Below are 21,492 nucleotides of genomic sequence, written 5' to 3'. Positions count from 1 at the left end.
GATACTCTGTTGCTGTCACATTTCTGTCTTACAGAATACATTTCTTACAACAGCTTGAGATAGGGCATGTGTGCTCACTACACAGTCCTGTTTTTGTTGTGATATCTGTGTACTTTTCCAGCTCCAGAGCCTGTTCTCCAGCTCCGTGTGAAGCATGCTAATGAATCTTCACTTAGTGTCATGTGGATGACCCCTATTGCAGAATGGGACAGCTATGTGGTTTCTCTGGAAGTCAGTGAGCTCCCTGTTGTAAAAAAGGGACTTGCAAAAGAAGCTAAGGAATTTACTTTCACTGACTTGATACCTGGAAGGAAATATACAGCTACTATCACTACTATTAGTGGGACTTTAAGCAACTGGACTTCAGTAGAAGGAAGAACAGGTATAATCTTGTCAAACTGTTTTAATCTTTACTTGTGTCAACTATTAACATTTTTTTTTTTTTTGCTTTGTAGTGAACTTTATTAACTCAGTGTCTAAATCTTGAAAGTCTTGATCTTAAGTTTGTTTCCTCAGTAAAAAAGTTATATGTCTGAATCTCAGAGACTGTCAGTTATCTTGTCATATTTATTTAAGATTTTTGGGAAATAGATGTGTATCCTGGCAAAACAGTTTTCTGAAGTATTATGTCATATCTAATCAATCTACATTAGCACAAGATTCCATATAAGAAGAATAATTTGCATTGTGTATTTTCAGGAGGGACACTTCCTTGATGCAAAGCATTCATCATCTGGGAAAAAGAGAAACATCACCACACAGGAAAATGTTACTTTAGGGGGAACATTTCAAGGTTGACAGGCACAAGGTCACATATGTGACCTTAAAGATGTGTTTTGAATCTTTTTGCTCTTCTGATTCCAGAATATGTGTTTGTTACTGAGGATGATGACTGTCAAAAGGAAGGTCCCATTCTTACCCCCTGCAGGCTGTGATTTTGTGCACATGTGCAAGTTTTGAACCATACAGGTTGCTTTACTCTGTTTAAGTACTGACTTAAACATCTCCAGTGCAAGCAAAGTTTTCAAATGCAGCTCTGGCCTTGCACAGCACAGGGAAAAACAAGCTGCTTGTGTCTGAATCGAAGCCTTATTTAAATTTTGTAACTCCTTCCAAGGCCTAAGAAGTTTAGCTTGTACTTTGATTTCCTATCTAATGTTATTAGATAGCTGGAATTTCACTTCCATCTGACTTACACCCCTTTAGGGGACCTATTCAGGCATAAAGGTCTCATTTTACTAGTATAAGTCAATGCTTGAAAACACATCAGGCACTGATTGTGTGTCAATATTATATTCAAATTGCGTTATAAAGGACAAACATTATTTAACTAGAACATAGGTTTTAATAAGCATTCCAAACCTCTGAATCTTCCTTGAAGCAGGACAGCTTACTAAGCTTGAAAAATATTGCTGTAAACATGACAGAAGTAGGTCTTACTTCCATCCCAGACTGGTCAGCATCCAGTGAAACATGCAAAGAGCACTGAAATGAGCATTTAGCACAGAAATGTGGCACTTTAATGTCTTGTTGGAGCTAACTATGTTATGAGAACATTATAAAACAGGAAGGATTTCTGATCGAGTTTTTTGTCAACTTTGCATTATCTTCAGCTTTGTGCCTAACTTTATGGCTTTTGTTAATGATTACTAAACCAGCACTATGTGTGCAAAAAGGCTGATGAAAAACAAGAGCAGAAGAGTGCATTCACATTTTACAAAGTTAGTCTTCTTTATTTCAGTTTGTACTTGGTCATGTAAACAGAAATCTTTAGAAGTAATTGTATTTCCTTGCTTTGACCAAATATTGTCAAACCAAATTTAAAAAGAGGATTTGGAGTAAACTTTGTGCTCCATATTGCATTCCTTTGTTATTTCTTTATCCTTTTTGGTCTTGCTAAGTTCATGAGCTTATGCTTAGATAAATGTTATGTTTAACAATTCATCTTCTGATGCTATAAAAGTTGGTATCCTGCAGATGTTCTTACATAAAAAGTTAAACTATAACCATGCATATCAGTTATCCCCAAAATTAAAGGGTCTGGCACAGTATAGATGACTGTGCCTGAGGTATTCTTCAAACAAGTTTGCCATTTATTAGAAATTAAAGATTGGGAATGGGAGAGGAAAGGGAAAATTAAAGACTCAGACTATATTTGAAGTAGTCATCAAAACCCCTGAATTATTTCCTAAATTGATGGCTTTTATTTAATGGTATTTATAAAATGCCATCTCTTTCAGTTCCCTCATCTTGAATCATTTTCATCTGACTGGGAAAAGTTGTGCTAAAGGCTGAAAGACCTTTCTGTGCCTTAGTTTCCCATAGACTACATCCCAGACAGGAAGCAGTCCCCAGTTAAAGTATTTTTAGTCCTGTTGAGTCTGGCTGCAAATTGGAATGTTCTTTTGATGCACTTCCTCAGTGTGACTAAACTTGTGTTCTTTGGGGGATTCTGTTTTTTTTTTTAATTTTGTTTCTCCTCAGTAACAGTGTGACAATTTCCTTTTCAGTGCCAGCCCAAGTGACAGGTCTGACTGTGTCAAGTCAGGGATCAACCAACAGCTTGTTCACCAACTGGACAAGAGCACTGGGAGATGTAGACTCGTACCAAGTGCTACTGATTCATGAGAATGTTGTCATTAAAAATGAAACTGTCCCCAGTGAAACTAACAGATATCACTTCTATCCTCTGAAACCTGGAGGACTCTATTCAGTTGTTGTCACCACTGTCAGTGGAGGGATATCTTCAAGGCAAACAATTGCAGAGGAAAGAACAGGTAAAAAGGAAAACACTCCAGCATGCTTTTTAGTAGTTGAATTTATCTGAAAGAATGGTCTTGTGTTTAAGCCACTGCACTGAGAATTCAGAAAAATGAGAGCTTCATCCATATAGCTCCATATGTGCACACTGTCTGTCCAGATTTGTGTAAATATAGCTTTAGAGAGCTAACTGCTCTAACTACAGTGGGAACTCTACAGCAGGATCACTCTAGAACGAAGACAAAAATCTGCCCTGAGAGTAATGAACAACTGTCTGGGCAAATTACTCCTTGGAAGGGTCTTTCTTGTTCCATTGGCTATGTAGTGGTGGTGTAGTGTGATTGCTCCTTACTTATGTGTGCCAAGAACTTGCCTAAAGGTGGTGGGGTGAATTTGTGTCTCAGTCTCTCACAACCCATTCTTTTTCTTTAATCCAGCATCAAAGAACGTCCACCAGGGCTAAGTAGTTATTACGAGGTCCTTCTGTACTTCATAGAGCAAAATTTACTGTTGCATCAAATTCTTTAGGTTTAAAGAATCATGAAATGTAATACTAGTTCTGCGGATATTTAAAGGAGAAATTTGGCGATATAGTGCAATTTCACCCATTATGTGAATTTGGCAAATGCTAGGCATTCTGCAGTTTTCTGCAATGTTCTCCTTGAAAACCACTATTTTCAAGGTGAAAGGGCAAAACAAGCCTGGGGAAAAAAAAAAAAAAAAAGGATAAGAATAATACTAAAAGGCTTAAAGTATATAAGTGTATTTTGTAAAATCGGGGTTGGGGGGGGGCAGGTTTGACTCTGACAGCTGTTGGCCAGCCTCTCTGTTGAGATAAGTAAATTTACTTGGAAGTTCATTATGCCTAAGTTCTGCCCCTGTAACAACTGAGTTTTGTACCTGGGTGATGACAGTTTTGGCAATGCAGAGCCTTTGAGTTCACCTTGCTGGCTTGAAAAACAAGTGGCATTCATGTTTTGTCCACTAGGCGTCAGAGAACCCGCTGGAATTGAAACATGCATCTGTGGGCCTCAGTCTCTTACCAGCCTCACCAGTTATTGTTGTTACTGGGAATGGCTATTTGAGAGGATAACTCAGCTTCTAGGATTTTAGAAGTGCTGGGATCAGGCCACCAAGGAAAATTTCCTTCACTGTATTTAAAAAAGCAGGTGAATGTTGCTGAGAAGCAGTCAATGCAGAATTTCTCAGGAGTCCCAGATTGCTTATTGCAGGGAATGGCATTATAGGGATACTCACAAAATAAGAATTAGCTAGTTAATGCTTTTTTTGTCTTTATTGCACAGTTCCTTCCAGTGTAACTGGAGTAACAGTAAATAACTCAGGTCGGAGTGACTACCTCAGTGTTTCTTGGCTGCCAGCTTCTGGAGATGTAGACAATTATTTGGTAACACTCTCTCATGATGACAAGATTGTTCAGACTCTCACCATTTCCAAATCATTCAGTGAATGCTCCTTCAGCAGCCTTACTCCTGGGACACTTTACGATGTGATGATAACCACAAAGAGTGGAAAGTATGAAAACTACTCCCTCAGCCAGGAACGAACAGGTAAAGAGAGGCTCTGGGCAAGTACAGTCACTGTAACCATTGTTGTGTTGGTAATGGCTAATGTATAACCGTTACCAATGATTTATCAATATCTGACCAAACTGGGATGAAAGTAGAGGCTGGAGGGTCAAATCATAAAATTACAGCTTTATTAGTTTTATTCTTATGCCCTTGTTGCTGCTTTATTTCATGCAAAAAATGCTTTAGCATGAATAAAAGTCATATCAGTCCTTATGAGTGAACAGAAATTATGTATCAGTTTTGGCTCAAATGTATTGTCCTGCCCTTAATGCCTCTATGTGGCCCTTCAAGTACATCCTGCAGAGTATCTCCTCAGAAAGTTACTCAGGCACTGAAAGAACAGAAAAGGATAGGTGTTACAGTGAGCTCATGGGCACTCTGTGGCCCCTTCCTGTGACTCTGATCAAGATAATCCTGGACCCCTCCTTCCTGCCCCAACGGGGTTTGCAGAGAGCCAGGGAAGCCCACTCTGTCCAAAGTCTAGATAAACCCCTGACATTTCCTGTTCATCCTCTTTTGCCTCGCTCTCCCCTTGGACATCACAGAATAAAGAGAGCTGCACCAACATATATCGGGGTAAGAGCCTCTTTTGGAAAACTTTGCCATCTCCTGATATTCCTCCCCTCACAGCCTCGGATCTCTGGGCTAGCCTGATAATTCAGGGGGCTGAGTGGGGGGGAACGTCAGATAGGCTAATTAGTAAAATATTAGTGAGGTGTCACAATAATGAGTAACACCCATGTCAGTTGGTTTTGGTAATGTAACACACACGTCTGTGGTTTTGGTCATGCAGTTTTCAGGGATATTATAAGAGGAATAGAGAGATCTCAGATAAAGATGGCAAAAATGAGGAGAACCTTTTAAAACTTTCTCAAAAATGGAAAAAACTGAGACTTTACACTTGGTAAACCAGTAGAACAAAAGAAAGTTTGTTAGGGGTGTTAAAAAAGTAACAAAGTGTATCAAGTTAGTGCGGGTTTAGTCTTTTCATTATCTAGGTGAAAATCCAAGGAACAGCCATGAAAGAACCAATTTTGGATCAGTGTTTGTCTGTGGCACTCACTACTCTTACGGAGCAAGTTCCATAAGACCAAAAATTAGAAAGGCAAACCATTGTATTGTCATAAGACGTAAAGCAGCCTGGAAACTGCAGATATTACTTTATTACTTAAATCCACACTGTTGTCTTTTTGCAACTTCCTCACGAAACTCTGATAACTACCATAAATACAGCTCTCTGCCACAACTCTGGTTACTTCAGAAAGTTTCTGCATCTTTTCTTCTTTCAGTCCCTTCAAGTGTCCAGGGACTTACTGTCAGCAATTCAGCCAGAAGTGACTACTTGAAGGTGTCCTGGTTACATGCATCTGGATATTTTGATAATTATGAAGTGATCATCAGTAACAATAATGATTTCATCCAAACAAAAAGTGTCCCAAAGGATGAAAATGAATGTGTGTTCACCAGTCTGGTCCCTGGGAGGCAGTACAGTGTCACGGTCAGCACAAGAAGTGGGAAATACGAAACTAGTGAAAGAGTCTATGGCAGAACAAGTAAGTAAGCACCCTGGAAACATTCTAAGACAACTCAGGGTATTTTTTTTAATTATCATACCCAGGAACAAAAATCTCATATGATTTTTAATGTAGAATGTTGACTCTGACTCTTTGAATGTGTATTATTTAAAATACAGAAAACAGTATTTAGTTTAAGACCAATGTTTAAGTTACAAACAAGCAAAAAGTGAGAGACCTGTGCTATTAAATTGGAAAGCAGATCTTGAAACACTGAAAGCCAAAGAAACAGTTGTGCAGTTTTCCACAAGAGTTTAGTATTTATCATTAAATTATGCCAGAATGTACTGAATTTAGTTTTTTTCTGGTCATGGAAATATATAGGACAGAAGATAGGCTAGACCTCCCTCTCTTCAAACTACCCCATGCACTGGAATTGGAGAGCATGGGGCAAGAGTGATAAGGTGGCTAGTTGGGAGCCAGCAGGGATCTGGGTGCAATTTTCACCTAGCACCGTATGTGAGTTAAGGACTCATGCTGAGAAACTCAGCAGTTTATTAACAAAGATGTAGCATGGGGCAAAAATAACTCACCTGTGTCTGGCACAAGTTGGAAACTGCATTGTGGTGCTGCATCATGCAGCTGGATTGCCTTGATTTGACACTAGCTCAGGCCTCTTTTCTCTCTCTTTGTTGTACATGCAGATCTTACTCAGTTTTTGTTGGCTAGATAAACTCCCTGCGGGCTCCATTATTATTTTGTTATTTTTATGCTTATAAATTGTGAACATCTGTTCTGAAATAGGACCTTCCAGTGTTAGATTCAGGTGTAAACTACCCAAATAAATGCTATCTACTGCTTTGTCAGGGGAACCGAATGAAAAATTGTAGCTCAGAAGCATGACTTAAGAGCTGCTAGCTTTTTGCTGTGATCTGTTAGTAAGTACTGAGAAGTTTCCCATCTTTCTTGTCACTTCTTCAGTGCCAGAGTCAGTAAAGGAACTGACTCTTGGTAACAGGAGCACAGAAGATCTGCAGGTAACTTGGTCAAAAGCTGAGGGGGATGTTGACAAGTATGAAATTCAGCTCCTCTTCAACGATATGAAGATCTTCCCACCCATTTTCCTTGGGAACACCATAGAGGAATATTGGTTCACAGCTCTGACTCCAGGACGTCTGTACAAAATTCTTGTTTTGACCATCAGTGGAGATGCACAGCGGGCTACTTTCATAGAAGGCCTGACAAGTAAGATATAATGTGGTATTTAAAATGTGTTTAGGCTTTTCTAGAATGAACCACTGAAAATCAAGTGTGAGCTGTTATTATATTCAAGGCTTATGTAACAGTGGCTCAGAGACAGCAGATTTCATTGAAAATCACACTAGTACTTAGCCAACACCCATGCTTAATAAAAACATTTACTAGTACTTGATTGTTGGCAGAAAATCTGGTTTGTTGCATGGGAACTGTATTGAGATGTCAGCATTTAGGTTTCTGCTATTCCCATGCATGCCAGTTGTTTGGTTAGTGTCTCTAGTTAAATCACGTACCTTTTTTACACCTCTGTTTACCTACCTGAAGTGAATGATTGAGATATTAATGGAAAAATGGCTAACTGACTGAGGGTACCTAAAAAGCTTTCATATTTTGAGGTGTTTTTAAGGCATCATGTGGACAAGAGGGAGGTTATACATAGAAGTCTGTTTCTAATAATCCCACACAAATGTTTACTTTACTTGTATTTACCCACAAATGACATTACTTGTACCTGTAAGTGATCTTTCTCTTTTGAATAATTTTTCTGTGGCCATAAAATAGGTAGAAATTAGGAAGCCTGAGTCGAACAGGAAATTTGTGAGCAGATGTCTTTTTGTTCCCTGTTTTTTTTCCAGTTCCAAGCAAGGTCCGAAACATTCATGTGTCACCTAATGGCATGACAAACAGTCTGAAAGTGAGCTGGACCCCTGGAGGTGGAGATGTTGATTCCTACACAGTGACTATATTTCAACAAAACCATCAGCTTGATTCTCAGAGTGTCTCCAAACACATCTCTGAGCACATGTTTCACAAGTTGGAAGCTGGGGAGCAGTACCAGGTGGTGGTGCAATCTAACAGTGGCACCTTGCACAACAGCTTAGCAGCTTTTGGGAGAACAAGTATGTTTTTCTTGAGACAACAAGAAAGTTGCATTATATCTTTCCAGAGACTGACCCTTGTTTAATATTGCTTAATAATGTACCATATTGTTTATGGATGTACCGTAGGGCATGGGGAAATTCACACTCATGGGAAGTTTTTATCTCAAAGCACATGTCATGATGTCAGCATGGGTCTGTTAATACCAGTGAGATGTGTCATTTCAGTAGCTTTACCTGGGTGAATGTGCATGGAATTCTAGTCCAGCCCAGTGTCTTCCTTCATAGGATGAATGCAGTTCCCATCCCTCTCATTTCCTATGCCTGTACCCATCTGACACATACATTCACTCCATGTAGGCAAGTATTGTGTTCTAGCAGAGCCCCAGTATCCAGGGTGTCAGAATGAAACAATGCAATGCCTTGTTTTTAATGTATCCTCTCTCTTTAGCACCTGCATTTGTTATCTGTGGCCTTGACTTTTGTGCAGCAGCAGCTGGCTAACATTTTCTATTCTGGGCTACTGTTTTGCATCAGTTTACCCCTCCTTTATTTTTCATATTCCTTTCTTAACTGTTTCAGTTAGTTCAGTTCACTCTGCTTCTCCATCTTTTCATAGTAGTCCATATATATATATATGTTGCTTCTCCATTCCCAGTTCAGATATCCATGATGCTCTATAACTTCATCTGTTTGTATTTATGTCCAGGAATTAGTTGTTTGCATAAACATATGTACAGACATTTATTTTCCCACAAGTGAACCTGAAAATATATAGAGTTCTGTTCTGTTAATTACTTTATTCAGATTTGTGTATTGAATGATCTGTGTTTCACCTGGTAATATCCTGCTTTTAATTGTTGCTTCCAGTTCCAGCCTCTGTCCAGGAATTATCAGCCCATCATGCTTACAGCAGTCATTCCTTGTTAGTAACCTGGCAGAAAGCTCCTGGTGTAGCCGAAAGATATGACATTCTGCTCTTGAATGAGCAAGGAATCCTCCTGAGTAACAAATCAGAGCCAGCTACTGCCAAACAGCACAAATTTGAAGATTTACTAGCTGGCAAGAAGTATAAAATACAAGTTTTGACAGTCAGTGGTGGACTCTTCAGTAAGCGTGCAGAAACTGTTGGCCGAACAGGTAATTAGAACATCTTGGCTTACTTATACTTCCCTCAGTCAGATATCATTAAATACATGAACCATCTGTATATTTTGATTCTACAAAAATTCAAAAAAAACAGACTCTGGATGTTTATGCATCATTTTTCCTGATGCGTGCTTTGCATGTGAATCTGAAATTTATTATCATAATAATGTGACCATGGTTCATAATAAGGAAATTAAACCAAAATGCTGAATGCTTCCCTCTGTCTTTTGTGGAAATATCTGAATTCTTTATTGTCATCAAGTTTTTAATTCACAGTCTCAAGGTTCTTGGTGGAGGATTTGATGTGAATACACACTTCTAAACTCAAGGACAAGTCTTGCTTGCAGTCTTTACTGATTTATAGTTTCATGTAGAAGCTAGAGGACAGCTCTATGTGAGCACAGTTTAAAGGATCAGGCATTCATTAAAATATTGTATTGGAGAGACTCAGTGTCATTTCATAAATGCTTTCCTCTGTTTCTGACAGTTGCTATTGATATTACTTAGCTACTTGTGGCTTAATTGAAATTCGTAACAGCTATGAGTTTATTAAAGGTTCAGCTTAGTGCCTAGACTCTGATATTTACTCTTACATTTATCCTCCTTTTCAGTTCCGGCAGCTGTTACAAATCTGAAAGTCACAGAGAACACCACTGACCGACTGTCCTTCAGCTGGACCACCTCTCAAGGGGAGCTTGATTCGTATGACATCTTCCTATATAATCCAGACAAGTCCCTACATGATAGGATTTCAGGAGGGCAGCATCTCCAACAGTGTTCATTCCAGAACCTGTGTCAAGGCAGGATGTATCGAATGGTGATTGTTACACACAGTGGAGACCTCACTAACGAGTCATCTGTCTATGGAAGAACAGGCAAGAACATCTAAGAAAACCATCTGTCTCCAGTGCGGTACTCATGGGGGACACCAGTGGGCTGGTCTGAGTCTGATGCTCATACTAGATTAGAGCAACTACTAGAAGTATCAGAATCAGCTCTTAATATGTAAAAAGCATTAGATATATAAAAAGATAAATTCTCAATGATGCAGTTACAGCAGGAAACATAAAGTGAAGAACCCCAAAACAGTTCCCAGGAGCTCATGTCAGAAGAAAGACATCCCAGTGTATACTCCTTAAGCAGAAAAATGGCTGTCTCCTGTCCTAAAAGCAATATTGGCCTGAGTGGAAAAAGCAGAAAGGCAAAGCAAGTAGGGTTAATGGGATAGGCAGTCTACCAGTGAAATAAAACTTGATTCCCATGGGAAGCTATGGCTGCAGCTCTGTGTTTGTTCAGCCACATGTGGGAAGCAGAGTTTTCTAAGCAGTTCTAGCAGTTCTGACATTCTGTGAAAACTTTATTCCCCTGCGGCACCATATAGGATCCCATCTGTGGGATTACATCTGCACAGTGGTGCACTTTTTCAGCTACCTCAGAAATGGATTTCCAAAAACTGACTAGAAAAAAGCTGCTTAACATTTGCAAAACTATCCATTATAAACATTGCAACCTCTTTTGGTAACAGTGGCAGTTCAGAATAATAAAGGAAGCTACTGAGATATGCTTTCTGCTTTTCAGCCAGCTGTGGTGCCTGTCTAGTTTATAAAATTACTATCATTACAGGACAAGTACAAGGTCTGCTTGACCTTTTTGCTTCTTCTCACCCAAAGGATGTTCTACATAAAGTAATATTCATTCCTTCTTTTTTCAGTACCAGCCCCAGTTGTTGGTCTCAAGGCATCCAACCGAAACATGACGGACAGTCTGTGGTTCACTTGGGGTCCAGCAGCAGGAGATGTTGACTTCTATGAGCTGAATCTTTACAACCCAAATGGGACACAGAAAGAAACTGAGCAAAGGAAACACCTGGAAGAGTGGCATTTCCAGGGGCTCATTCCTGGCAGAAAGTATACTTTAGTTGTTGTGACTCACAGTGGTGACCTGACCAACACAGCAAATGCTGAAGGAAGAACAGGTATGGGATTTTTTGTCCCATCTGTTTGAATTCATTAGTTCACAGCTATGTAACAGACTTGTTCTAAGGGAGGATTTATTATAAGAGTCATTGAAGGTATAAAGATGAAGGATAACCTTAAGTGCATTAAAACAATGGAATATGAAAGAAAAGCAGTTAGCACTGTTTTTCTTTCAAAGGCTCAGGAATATGTTACAACTGTGAAAGTCACCATCATCAGCAAAGGTGCTTTAACTGGCTGTGTATGCAAGATAATACAAACTACTTTGTGATGCATGAAGAAAATAATCCATGTTTCATTTTATTTGTCTTCTTTAAAAATTTGGTAAGAATCTTTTTTTTTCTCTCCTTTTTTTCCCCCCTTTCTGCATAGCACCCAGCCCTCCTAACACTGTGTCGTTTACTGATGTTGCAAACACTTCTTTATCAATCACTTGGCTGGGTCCTCCAGACTGGACAGACTATGATGATTTTGAGGTGCAGTGGCTTCCAAAGGATCCCCTCACAGTATTCAATCCCTACAGCAGCAGCAGATCTAAAGTACGCATCATCTATGGCCTGCGACCTGGGAGACTTTATGAGTTCAGTGTCAGAACTGTCAGTGGCGACAGCTGGAAGACATACAGTCAGTCACAATCTGCAAGTGTGAGAACAAGTAAGTAAAAATTTCCATTGCACGCTAGCACTCAGCTGAAGAAGATGCAAATCTGTAAAATATTACTAATTCCTTATGCAATCAGGAATGCATAGTAATTTCCATTAATAAATTTGTGAATGACAATGATGAATTCAGCTAGATTCTAAGCCCTTGCTGTGTGCAAGGTCAGCTGTTTAAAGACTGATAATGGACATACATTTTTAATCTTCACATCCAGAGTCAAGCTGTTTGGTTGCAGAGCCTGAATCAATCAGTTTAAGGGGTAAGATAAGGCTGAATATCCAAACTTCTCTGATGGTAGTATATTGAAATAATCATGTTTCTGAATAATAAGACAGGAAGGATGAAAGAAACTGTGCTGTACTAGATTTGGAACTGGAATCAGTGTTTCACTGCTCTGCATTTCTGCCCTTATCTGTGGATCTGTTTCATCTCTAGCTGTCTCTAGAAACTTCAGTAACAGGCTGAATTGAAAAAAGTGACATGAAATTGTTAAAATAACTGAGTTGTGCCAAATCCTCATGTCATTTGGGATGGGATTCAGCTCTAAATTGACATCTATGTTTAGTAAGCTATGTACTCTTTAATAGATCATAATAATTAAAATTTCACCTGTATTTAATCACTTAACCATAGATGCCTGCCATCTGAGAGTGAAATCCTGTCTTTGTTACATGTTGTATGATATAAAGGGTGCTCCCATATTACATGGAAGAAGCATATTTCTATGCTATGTTTTAGTAATATAGACACATCACATGCTGCCCAGGAAACCAATCATGAGATGACAGTATCAGTATTGACTGATGTAAGTGACCACATGGAGCCCTCAAATAAGTTGTAACAACTTTCTAGAATTCCGTTTCTTTGTGGTATTGCTGTTCATGTTAAGACTTCATCAATTAGGAGTTTTTTCCTTCTTTTCACAATTAATTACTGGAGCTTCACAATGCTGATGGGGCGGATGTCACTAGATCTGATTTCAGATGGCTAAAATGAGTTAGACAGCCTTACATAATAATCAGGCAGTACACATTTGCAGGATAACTGGGAATTCTGACTCCCAGCCTCCACTCTAATCTGATGGTTGATGTAGAATCTAGGAGCTGTAGTGGGAGCAGAGAGTGTATGATACCTGTCCCTTTTCCCACTGAGTTTCAACTTCTCAACATTTCTCTAGAGCCAGACAAGATACAAAGCCTTCACTGTCGGCCCCAGACCTCTACTGCCATTGCGTGTTCCTGGACTCCTCCCGATTCTGACTTTGATGGGTATAGCGTTGAGTGCAAGAAGATGGACACCCGTGAAGTTGAATTTTCTAAAAGGATAGAAAAAGACAAATCTCTACTTAATATTATGACCCTTGTTCCCCACAAGCGATATCTGGTGTCCATCAAGGTGCATTCTGCAGACATGACAAGTGAAGTAGTTGAAGACAGCACCATCACGATGATTGACCGTAAGTGGAATTCAGAGTTGCCCTGAAGACAGGCATTGAGCAGCAATAAGCAATTGCTCATGTTGCTTAGACAGTAAAAGGAGTTCTGAACTCCACAATTGCCAATGTATGGAGTGGTGGCCAAAGTCAACTTTGAAGTCATCCTTTTGTCCCCGTTGTGACAGACAATGCAGGATTTTAACTACATTGCCTCTCATTACATTGCCAGACCCCATTATTTGGCTCATTCATGAAATATAGCCTGAGAAACATAAATACTTTGTCCTCATCATCACATGCCTTGTCTTCCTCAGTTGTCTTCATGCTCACTGCTTGGCTTTCTGTATCTGGCTGTTTCCCCTCATTGGTGGTAGCCATCCTCAGCACAAATATCCATCAATAAGGATATTGGATTATAGTACTGCATTCTCTTTTAGTGTCTATAGACTCTTCTGAGGTGCTACCTGACCAAATCACCTGTAGGACTTTTACCTGAGGGAGGATCCAGATTTCTATAGCATGTGCTTTGAAACAAATTCTTCAGTTTCTCTACCCATAGGCTGCTGACTGGAGTGTATCAGTAGCATCTGCTGGTACCTCTGCACTGCCAGGCATCACTGCAGTCAATAGCCTGCCATTGCTGACCCTAGAGGTGCCCCAGATTTTGCACTACCTCAGGATTCAGTGGCACTGCACAATACAGAGGCCTGCACTGTTCCAGGGCTAAACTGAAAAATTAGAGGATGGCCAGGAATCCTATATTCAGGGATGCCTCTGTAGCTGCTTATTAAAAGCCATGTTTGTGTGAAATGCTAGATCATAAAAATTATGTTTGCTTTGGGAGCTATTGAGCTAAGCTAGAGTTCACTCACCAAACTACCTTCTCCTTTGCCCATCAGTTGCCTTTTAATCTCTTTCGTCTATCACAAAGGACACTACAAATCCAGATGTAAGACCTAGTTATTCATGTCACAAGAAGTGAGACTGTTTGCTGATCATGTTTATTCTTATTTGGTTTATGTTAATGTTTGTTTATTTTCACTTACTTGTTTTGGACACTGCTGCTCTCCCTGTTTAACACTGGAGGCCCTACCTCAATGGAACACAAAAAATTGCAGCTAGACTTTGCAGATGTAAGAGGTCAAGCTAAAAATCATATAAATGTATGAATTTTTGGTTCTTTTGGCATTCTAAAAACTTTTGAAATTTAGCCACCTGCTTACGGTTTTTATGTTTCCTGTATGTGCAATATAGTTTCAGTACTACAGATTTTTAAAAGAATCTGCAATGTAGATCCTTAAAATCCCCACTTTTGCTGCACTTTCTTACCTGTGTACTTCACTTTCCAGTTTACTTCTACTGTGTCACTGTTCAAGGTATGGTTTTGTATCATACAAAGAATGTTTCCTATGGAAATTTTGCAGTCAGTCTAGAAAATGGTACTCTGTAGTTGAGTGCTGTGTCTGCTAACCCTGGCTGTTCCTCTGGAAAAGAAAGCAGATATATAGATGCTTAAGATAGGTAACTTCTGTAGTGAGTATGTTAAGTGGCCTCCGCATACTTTGGCTTAAACCTGTGTTGTTTTCAGCAGCTACATTTCTGTTTTCATAGGCTTGACATGACTTTAATGCATTTCCATGTGGGCTTCTGCAGGAATTCATACTGAGGAGGTGTCACTCTTATTATGGTGAACACACTGCTGGCTTGGTTCATGTTCTGGCAGTTTCACTGTGGGAGGTGAAGACACTTTTTTGATTGCAAAGAGAATGGAATCAGAGACTTGGGTCCAGGCAACTGAGATTTATTACAAATTGCATTTTCCTTATTAGGTCTAGCTCACAGCAAATACATAGGTGCTTTTTCTTTATTTTGTATTTATTTTCTATTTGCTTAATTACTCAGGTCCTCCTCAGCCACCTCCAGATGTACGAGTGAACAAAAAAGAGGTGCTGATTACCAAATCCTCCATCAACTTTACTTTTAACTGCAGCTGGTTTAGTGATACTAATGGAGCTGTGAAGTACTTTACTGTGGTTGTGAGGGAGGCTGATGGTAAGTGTCATGATTTAATGCTATTCTCTCTATGTAGCCAGTAAAATTTACATGGGGAAGTACATCCCTATCACTGCACAGCAAAGAGTTCCTCCTCATCTAATGGCTGAGTGTCGCACAGGTTTTGGATTCCTACTTCCTCCCTAGCTGGAGGATGTAGGGAGTCCTGTTCTCATTGAGTCTGTAGTAACTACAGAGCTCAGACAGAAGCAGTACTCCAGATTACACTGTCATGTATGTTCAGACAGTTTTTGTAGTTGAAGGCTTATGTCGATTGCCAGTGCCAGTGAACAGAGACCTGTGCCTCGCTGTGTACAGATTTCAAAAGGTAGTTTAAATGTTAGGTGCAAACACTAAAAGGCAACCACTTTGGAAAGTTTCAGTTAGCCATGCTGAGAAGCCACAGGTCTGCCAGGTGATGTTTGCTAACTGAAGAAAATGACTTTGCATGCAGTACTATAAAACAGAACAGAAATAGTTCTTGTGACATGCATGGACATGCTCACTTTCCGCAGCTGACCTGTTGTTGAGACATGTGTCTGGCAAATAAGATACATGTCTCAAGAATTTATAACTTGTTTTTAGAAGTGGCTTCATTCACTGGCATACCAGGATATATTTTGTGACCTTTATGAAAGTTTCTTAATCTCTCTGTCCATCAGCTCTTAGAAAAAAAACCAGAGAATATTTCCACTATCTGCTTTGTCATGTTTGGGCAAACTATAAAGCTCTTTAAGAAAGACACTACTCGTTGCCATAGCTTTTCCTAGCTGAGTCTCTTCCAATATTGTGAATTTACATTTGGGGGCCCCTGTAATTTCCTACTGTAGTTTTTCTCTATATACAGTAGAATTGTCAGTTTATGGGGTTTTTTTACTTGCTTTTTGATATAGCTAGTAGTAGGATCCAGGAATCTGGATCACAAAAACTCCCACCAATAGCACAGGAAAAAATGTCATCACATTTGATGAGTGCATGCCTGTTGCAGCAGAAGCTGCACTGAGGACTTGTGAGGAAATCTGTCTAAAAAATAATGGAAAGGTTGGTACGAGAAACAAGGTACCCTAACCATTGTAGCTTTGTATTCATGAGGTAGCCTCCAGGAAATAGAAAATTGGATAAGAACATGTCTGTCAAGAGCCTGAGCCTGTAAATCTCATCACATTAGTGGCTGTGGCATCTAAACCGTCTGTCTTTCTCTGCACATGACATAGGTAGTGAAGGACCAAAGCCTGAGGAGCAGCACCCATTACCTTCCTACCTGGAGTACAAACACAATGACTCTATACGCATCTACCAGACAAATTATTTTGCCAGTAGCTGTGCTGAAAACCCTGACAGTGACTATAAAAGCTTTGACATTAAGCTTGGAGGAGAAATGGAAAATCTGGGAGGAAAGTGTGATCCAGATCACCAGAAATTCTGCGATGGACCTCTAAAGCCTCGAACTGCATATAGGTTAGACTTATACTGGTAGTTGTGCTCTGTCGCATTATTAGGCTTGGTGTCATCTGGGTGCCTGATCCACTTGAGCTTCAATAGATTAGTAACTGCATTGTATAATGTTCTTTGTGTTTCACTGCAAATTTATAAAAGCTTTATCCATACCCCCTGTTCCATAGGTAAGAACCAGTCATTCACTAACATGGGAATGATACGCTTAATTATGAACAAAACTCTGTGCAGTGAATAGGTTTATTTATTTACCTCAACTAGATGGGAAGCTCTCCTGTCACTGCTCAACATTTCTTTGGAAAGACTGAAGACGATTGGCTAAGTTAGAAGAGTACTTAACAGAAGACAAGCATGCTTCACTCAGTCTGGCAGGACTACCCCACTTGTTCTTTTGGAACAAGCTAGAAAAACCTGGAGGCCATTTTATCCTGTAGCACCATTGTCAGGCTCCACAGCTAGGCCCAGGTTATCTGTAGGGTATAGAAGAGGATGGCTGCCAAGACCAGCCTCTGCAGTTACACTGGCTGTGAGACCAAACATGAGCTCCAGTATGGTTCAGTGACACCCCCTCCCACAGGCAAATACTGTCCCAAGAGATCTGCAAGCTGCTCACTGAAAAGCCACATGGACAGAAGGCACATGCCAAGGAGTGCCCATTGTGCCTCTCAGCTTCTTCATCATCAATAAAACAGTGCTAGCCTACTATAGGCTACTACTGCTCTCATTAGGGCACATTTCCCAAAACAACAGTCTGGGAAGTACTCGCGTTACCAGGAGAACAAAGAGGGTGATAACATTTATCCATTATCACAGTCGTGCCCTGCCAAATGAAGAGAAAATGTGTCCCCTCTGAGAAGCATTTCTGAGTCTTCTCTCCTGTGCAGCTTCTGCTAGTCCTGCCTTTAGACACGGTCAGGCTGTGTGTGCCAGCAGCCGCAGCCGCATCTGTTACCTCTGCCAGGGTACCTCAGAGCCCTCCACCTGCACTAGCTGGGCTCCCCGGTGTCTAACTCAGGGATCGGTATTATTAATGAAGTAGAAGATTGATTAACTGAGGTGTCTATATTAAGAATTATCTGTGGTCAGTAGAAAGGTTTTTGTTGTCTCAAAGGGGCAAATGAGTTTTTACTTTTCTGCTGTTGGTTCTGAACATCTGAAGAGCCATTTTTTTTTACTGTATTTTTTAGAATCAGCATACGAGCTTTTACTCAGCTTTTCAGTGAAGACCCAAAGGAACTCCCTAAACCGCTCTTTGCAGACACCTTCTTCTCCTTACCGATCACTACAGAGGCAGGTTAGTTGCAGGCTGTTGTCAGTGACTGTGCCATGTGATTATATATTGTGCCTAAGAATATTCTGGCATCTAGAGCTATTTGTAAGGAGTGGAACAAAACTTGTTGTGCATTTCCTGAGGGCTGCTCTGAGAGGAAGCTGACTTGGCTTATCTACCTTTACTGGAAAATTCGGAGGACTGTTTGACAGAGCTGCTGAAAGTAGAGAACAGGAAAAATGCTCAGTGAGGCTATCACCAAGAAAGCTTCTAACAGCAAGAGAACCACTCCCATATGATGGAGTTTTTACTTTTTTTTACTGTGGTTGGGAATGAAAAATTTTAATTTTAATGGTTTGAAAAAATGAGGACAGAAGATCAAGGCCAGGTTTTAGCTAAGTGTTTTAATGCCTTACATTTGCTTGTATTTTGCCATTTTCTTCAGCTGATAATAACAGAATCCCTGAAAGTTATTGGTTCTCTGAGTCTTTTGATCCTTTTCTCAAGATATATAAATACACTGTTTTGTTTTTAGAGCCTCTCTTTGGAGTTATTGAAGGTGTGAGTGCTGGCTTGTTTCTGATCGTGATGTTGGTGGCTGTTACTGCTTTATTTGTCTGCAGACAAAAAGTTGGGTAAGCTGACTCCCTTTGTCAGTCTCTGTTATTGAAGGCATGTCAAATTATATATTCATTTAAGTAATAAAATTGATTAGGCATAGCTAAAAATTGGATGGATGCACTGAATTGTTCAACAGATAAAATCTGTGTCTCCCCAAATATTGTACACACTAAGTGTAAAACTAATGACTTACATATTAAGAAATCTATATATACTTAATTCAAATGGGGTCAGAATTATGACATAGAGGATGCTTGTAACTTTTAGTTTGCAGTAGAAATCTGAATAGTTCTGAATAACAAATGGTTTATCATTCAAACTTTTATCTTCTGAGAAAAAAATGTCTTTTGTCAAAAAATGAAGTGTTTCAGATTAATTGTATCTGCATTGTATATGGGAAGCCATTCATTTAGACTTTATCATTTCAATTCAAAAATACTGAGATGTAGCATTATCTCACTGTCCAAAAGATTAGCTCAAACTTTGCTTCTGATTTTTTGTCAGTTACAGTTGTATATTTCACATTACAGATGAATCTTAAATAGTGAACTTGCATCTTTTTAAAAATTAAATAGTATATGTCAACTGAGAAGATCTTTATCCACTTAAACTATATTGCATGACTGAGAGATGTGAAATTCTTTGTAGTTTCTGAAATTAGAAAAAAAACCTCAACATTTCCAGTGCATGAGAAACACTGCAAGTCTAAAATTCAGTTCTTTTACTGATACAAAATTGAGTTGATATGTTTTTGAATTTGCTTTTCATATGCCAGAATTTCAGATTGAAAAAAAACCTATTTTCTGACTAGTCATAGCTTTTAGCCAAAATGGATAAACTTCATTATAGAATATGGTTTCTTGTAAGTTATACAGCCAGAAGGATGGCAGTAATACTGGTATGGTTTTCCCACATCAGACATAAAGACAAAGTGTTCTCTAAGGGAGATGTCTTTAAGGAGGAGATGGCAGTAAAAAGATGAAAGGCAACACTAGCTGTGTGGAATAAGTACCACTTCTGTGGGTTCCCAAAGCCTGCTGTGGTTATGCCACTTATTCCTGCCATGAATGTGGTCATCTGCTGCAGGCCTGGTCTGCAGAGTGAATGTGCTGGAAGCTGTAGACGTTTTACAGCTCTGAAAATCTGTCTCTGTGTTCCTCTGCATGTAGAAAATCAATGGATTTAGGGTCCATCTTAGCACAGGGCACCCTCCTTAGTGATGGATTGGGCTGCGTGTGTTTCAGAACAAGAAAAATGTCTTACTACCTGTGCCATGCATGAACTCCACATCACTATTGCCAAGCTAAAATACAGCAAAACTGTGAGACTCAGCTAAGACAAATGTCACAGGATCAGAGCCAAAAATCAAAACCCACTAAAAAACAGTAAACTGGAAAAAAAGAAATTTAAGAAAGTATAGCTTAGTGCCAACTCTTACCATTTTCAAAACTTAATGATATAACAGAATACCTACCTTTCTGTTCCAGCAATGGCCATGAGAGACCTACAGCAAGGCTGAACATTCGCAGAGACAGGCCACTGTCAGTCCATTTGAACTTGGGGCAGAAAGGGTAATGTAAAAAGTTTGGGTTTTTAACATAGCATTATGGTTGAACAGACCCATCTGATCACTTACTGATGAAATGTTTCTTTTTCTTTTGAAATAATTTCCAGGTACCGGAAAACTTCCAGGTAAAAAGAAAAAATTAATACCTAAAAAAAACTTCTTAGTAACCAACTGGATAAATTATGACCATGATTCATCCTGTGATTTTCTTCCTCCTGTTGAATATTTCAGTCCGATCAAAGTCAGCCACTTTGAAGCACACTTCACCAAACTTCAAGCAGACTCCAACTACCTTCTGTCCAAGGAGTATGAGGTGGGATCCTAACCTAGGCAAAGGACTTGCCTTGTGAAGGGGTGGTCTGACTGAGTCAACTGGTTAATGTATTAGAAAGGTCTGCATTTGTTTGTTTTATTCTCACAAATCCAAAAAGGTGGAGCATATAATTTGAACTCCACTTGTCTATGTTTAGAAACCAACTCTTCATTTGGCATCTTCTGTTTGGCAGCCTCTGCCTGATACTTGTCTGGTTGAGATTAGGAGCATTTGTTTGTATGGCACATCTGTGTGATAAAGTATGGAAGGTACTTGACAGCCATGCACTTGCTTTAAAACAGTATGATTACTTATGTAATTTCAGTTTGATTTTTTATAAAGAAGTACCTGTTTTCTGTCCATGGCCTTTGTGAGTTGATGAGCACTAATTCCCTTTGCGTTGTCTTGTCCTTTAATTATTTTAACCTCACATTTTATTCCTATTCCTTTTTTGCAGGACTTGAAAGATGTGGGTCGAAACCAGACATGTGACATAGCACTTCTGCCAGAGAACAGAGGGAAAAATCGATACAATAATATATTGCCCTGTGAGTTTTAGCTTTGGTTGTGTAATATTGCATCACACCAGCTATTTTTCACTTTGCTTTCATCAAGCCTAGTGGAAAAGAGTGCAGCCAATCCTTTCCCTCCTTTCTGTCCGAGATGAAATATCTCTGCCAGCTCAGGTTCTTGTGCTAGGAGGCAGATGATGCATGGCCCTGAATAGCTTCACACAGACCAATAATTTAATTTCACACTAGAGGTGTAATGACTAGCATTCAGTCCAGGGAGAAAAAGCTCCAGCTATTAGGGGCATTCAGTCACTGCTGATAACAAGGATAGTAGAAATAACAGTAGAGTTTTTTACATACAGGGTATCATCCATTCAGTGCTTTTTGACAGCCTTGCCAAATCTTTGTTCTTCAGAGTACACATCAAACCTACTATACAGTGTTGAGCTAGTGTGATTCTGCATGGTAAGACATATGTGTCAAG

At 39.5% G+C, this 21,492-nt stretch overlaps 1 protein-coding gene across 3 annotated transcripts in view; it reads left to right on the top strand.

The window, feature by feature from the left end:
* PTPRB (protein tyrosine phosphatase receptor type B) overlaps positions 1–21,492 on the top strand; it is a 63,589-nt gene that overhangs the window by 29,567 nt on the left and 12,530 nt on the right. For all 3 annotated transcript variants that reach the window (XM_030259712.4, XM_030259701.4, XM_030259719.4), the window contains 19 exons: positions 122–382; positions 2,511–2,777; positions 4,065–4,328; positions 5,639–5,902; positions 6,845–7,108; positions 7,756–8,019; positions 8,869–9,138; positions 9,759–10,022; positions 10,859–11,122; positions 11,496–11,777; positions 12,961–13,239; positions 15,121–15,270; positions 16,485–16,728; positions 17,913–18,019; positions 18,531–18,630; positions 20,104–20,187; positions 20,291–20,308; positions 20,415–20,496; positions 20,954–21,044. In XM_030259712.4, the coding sequence (XP_030115572.4) occupies positions 122–382; positions 2,511–2,777; positions 4,065–4,328; positions 5,639–5,902; positions 6,845–7,108; positions 7,756–8,019; positions 8,869–9,138; positions 9,759–10,022; positions 10,859–11,122; positions 11,496–11,777; positions 12,961–13,239; positions 15,121–15,270; positions 16,485–16,728; positions 17,913–18,019; positions 18,531–18,630; positions 20,104–20,187; positions 20,291–20,308; positions 20,415–20,496; positions 20,954–21,044 (3,819 nt within the window). The remainder of the gene's footprint in view (positions 1–121; positions 383–2,510; positions 2,778–4,064; positions 4,329–5,638; positions 5,903–6,844; positions 7,109–7,755; positions 8,020–8,868; positions 9,139–9,758; positions 10,023–10,858; positions 11,123–11,495; positions 11,778–12,960; positions 13,240–15,120; positions 15,271–16,484; positions 16,729–17,912; positions 18,020–18,530; positions 18,631–20,103; positions 20,188–20,290; positions 20,309–20,414; positions 20,497–20,953; positions 21,045–21,492) is intronic.

This window comes from Taeniopygia guttata, chromosome 1A (genome assembly GCF_048771995.1).
Source record: "Taeniopygia guttata chromosome 1A, bTaeGut7.mat, whole genome shotgun sequence".
NCBI lineage: Eukaryota > Metazoa > Chordata > Aves > Passeriformes > Estrildidae > Taeniopygia > Taeniopygia guttata.
Note: the sequence above shows the minus strand (reverse complement) of the source record. Positions and strands in the feature narration are given on the sequence as shown.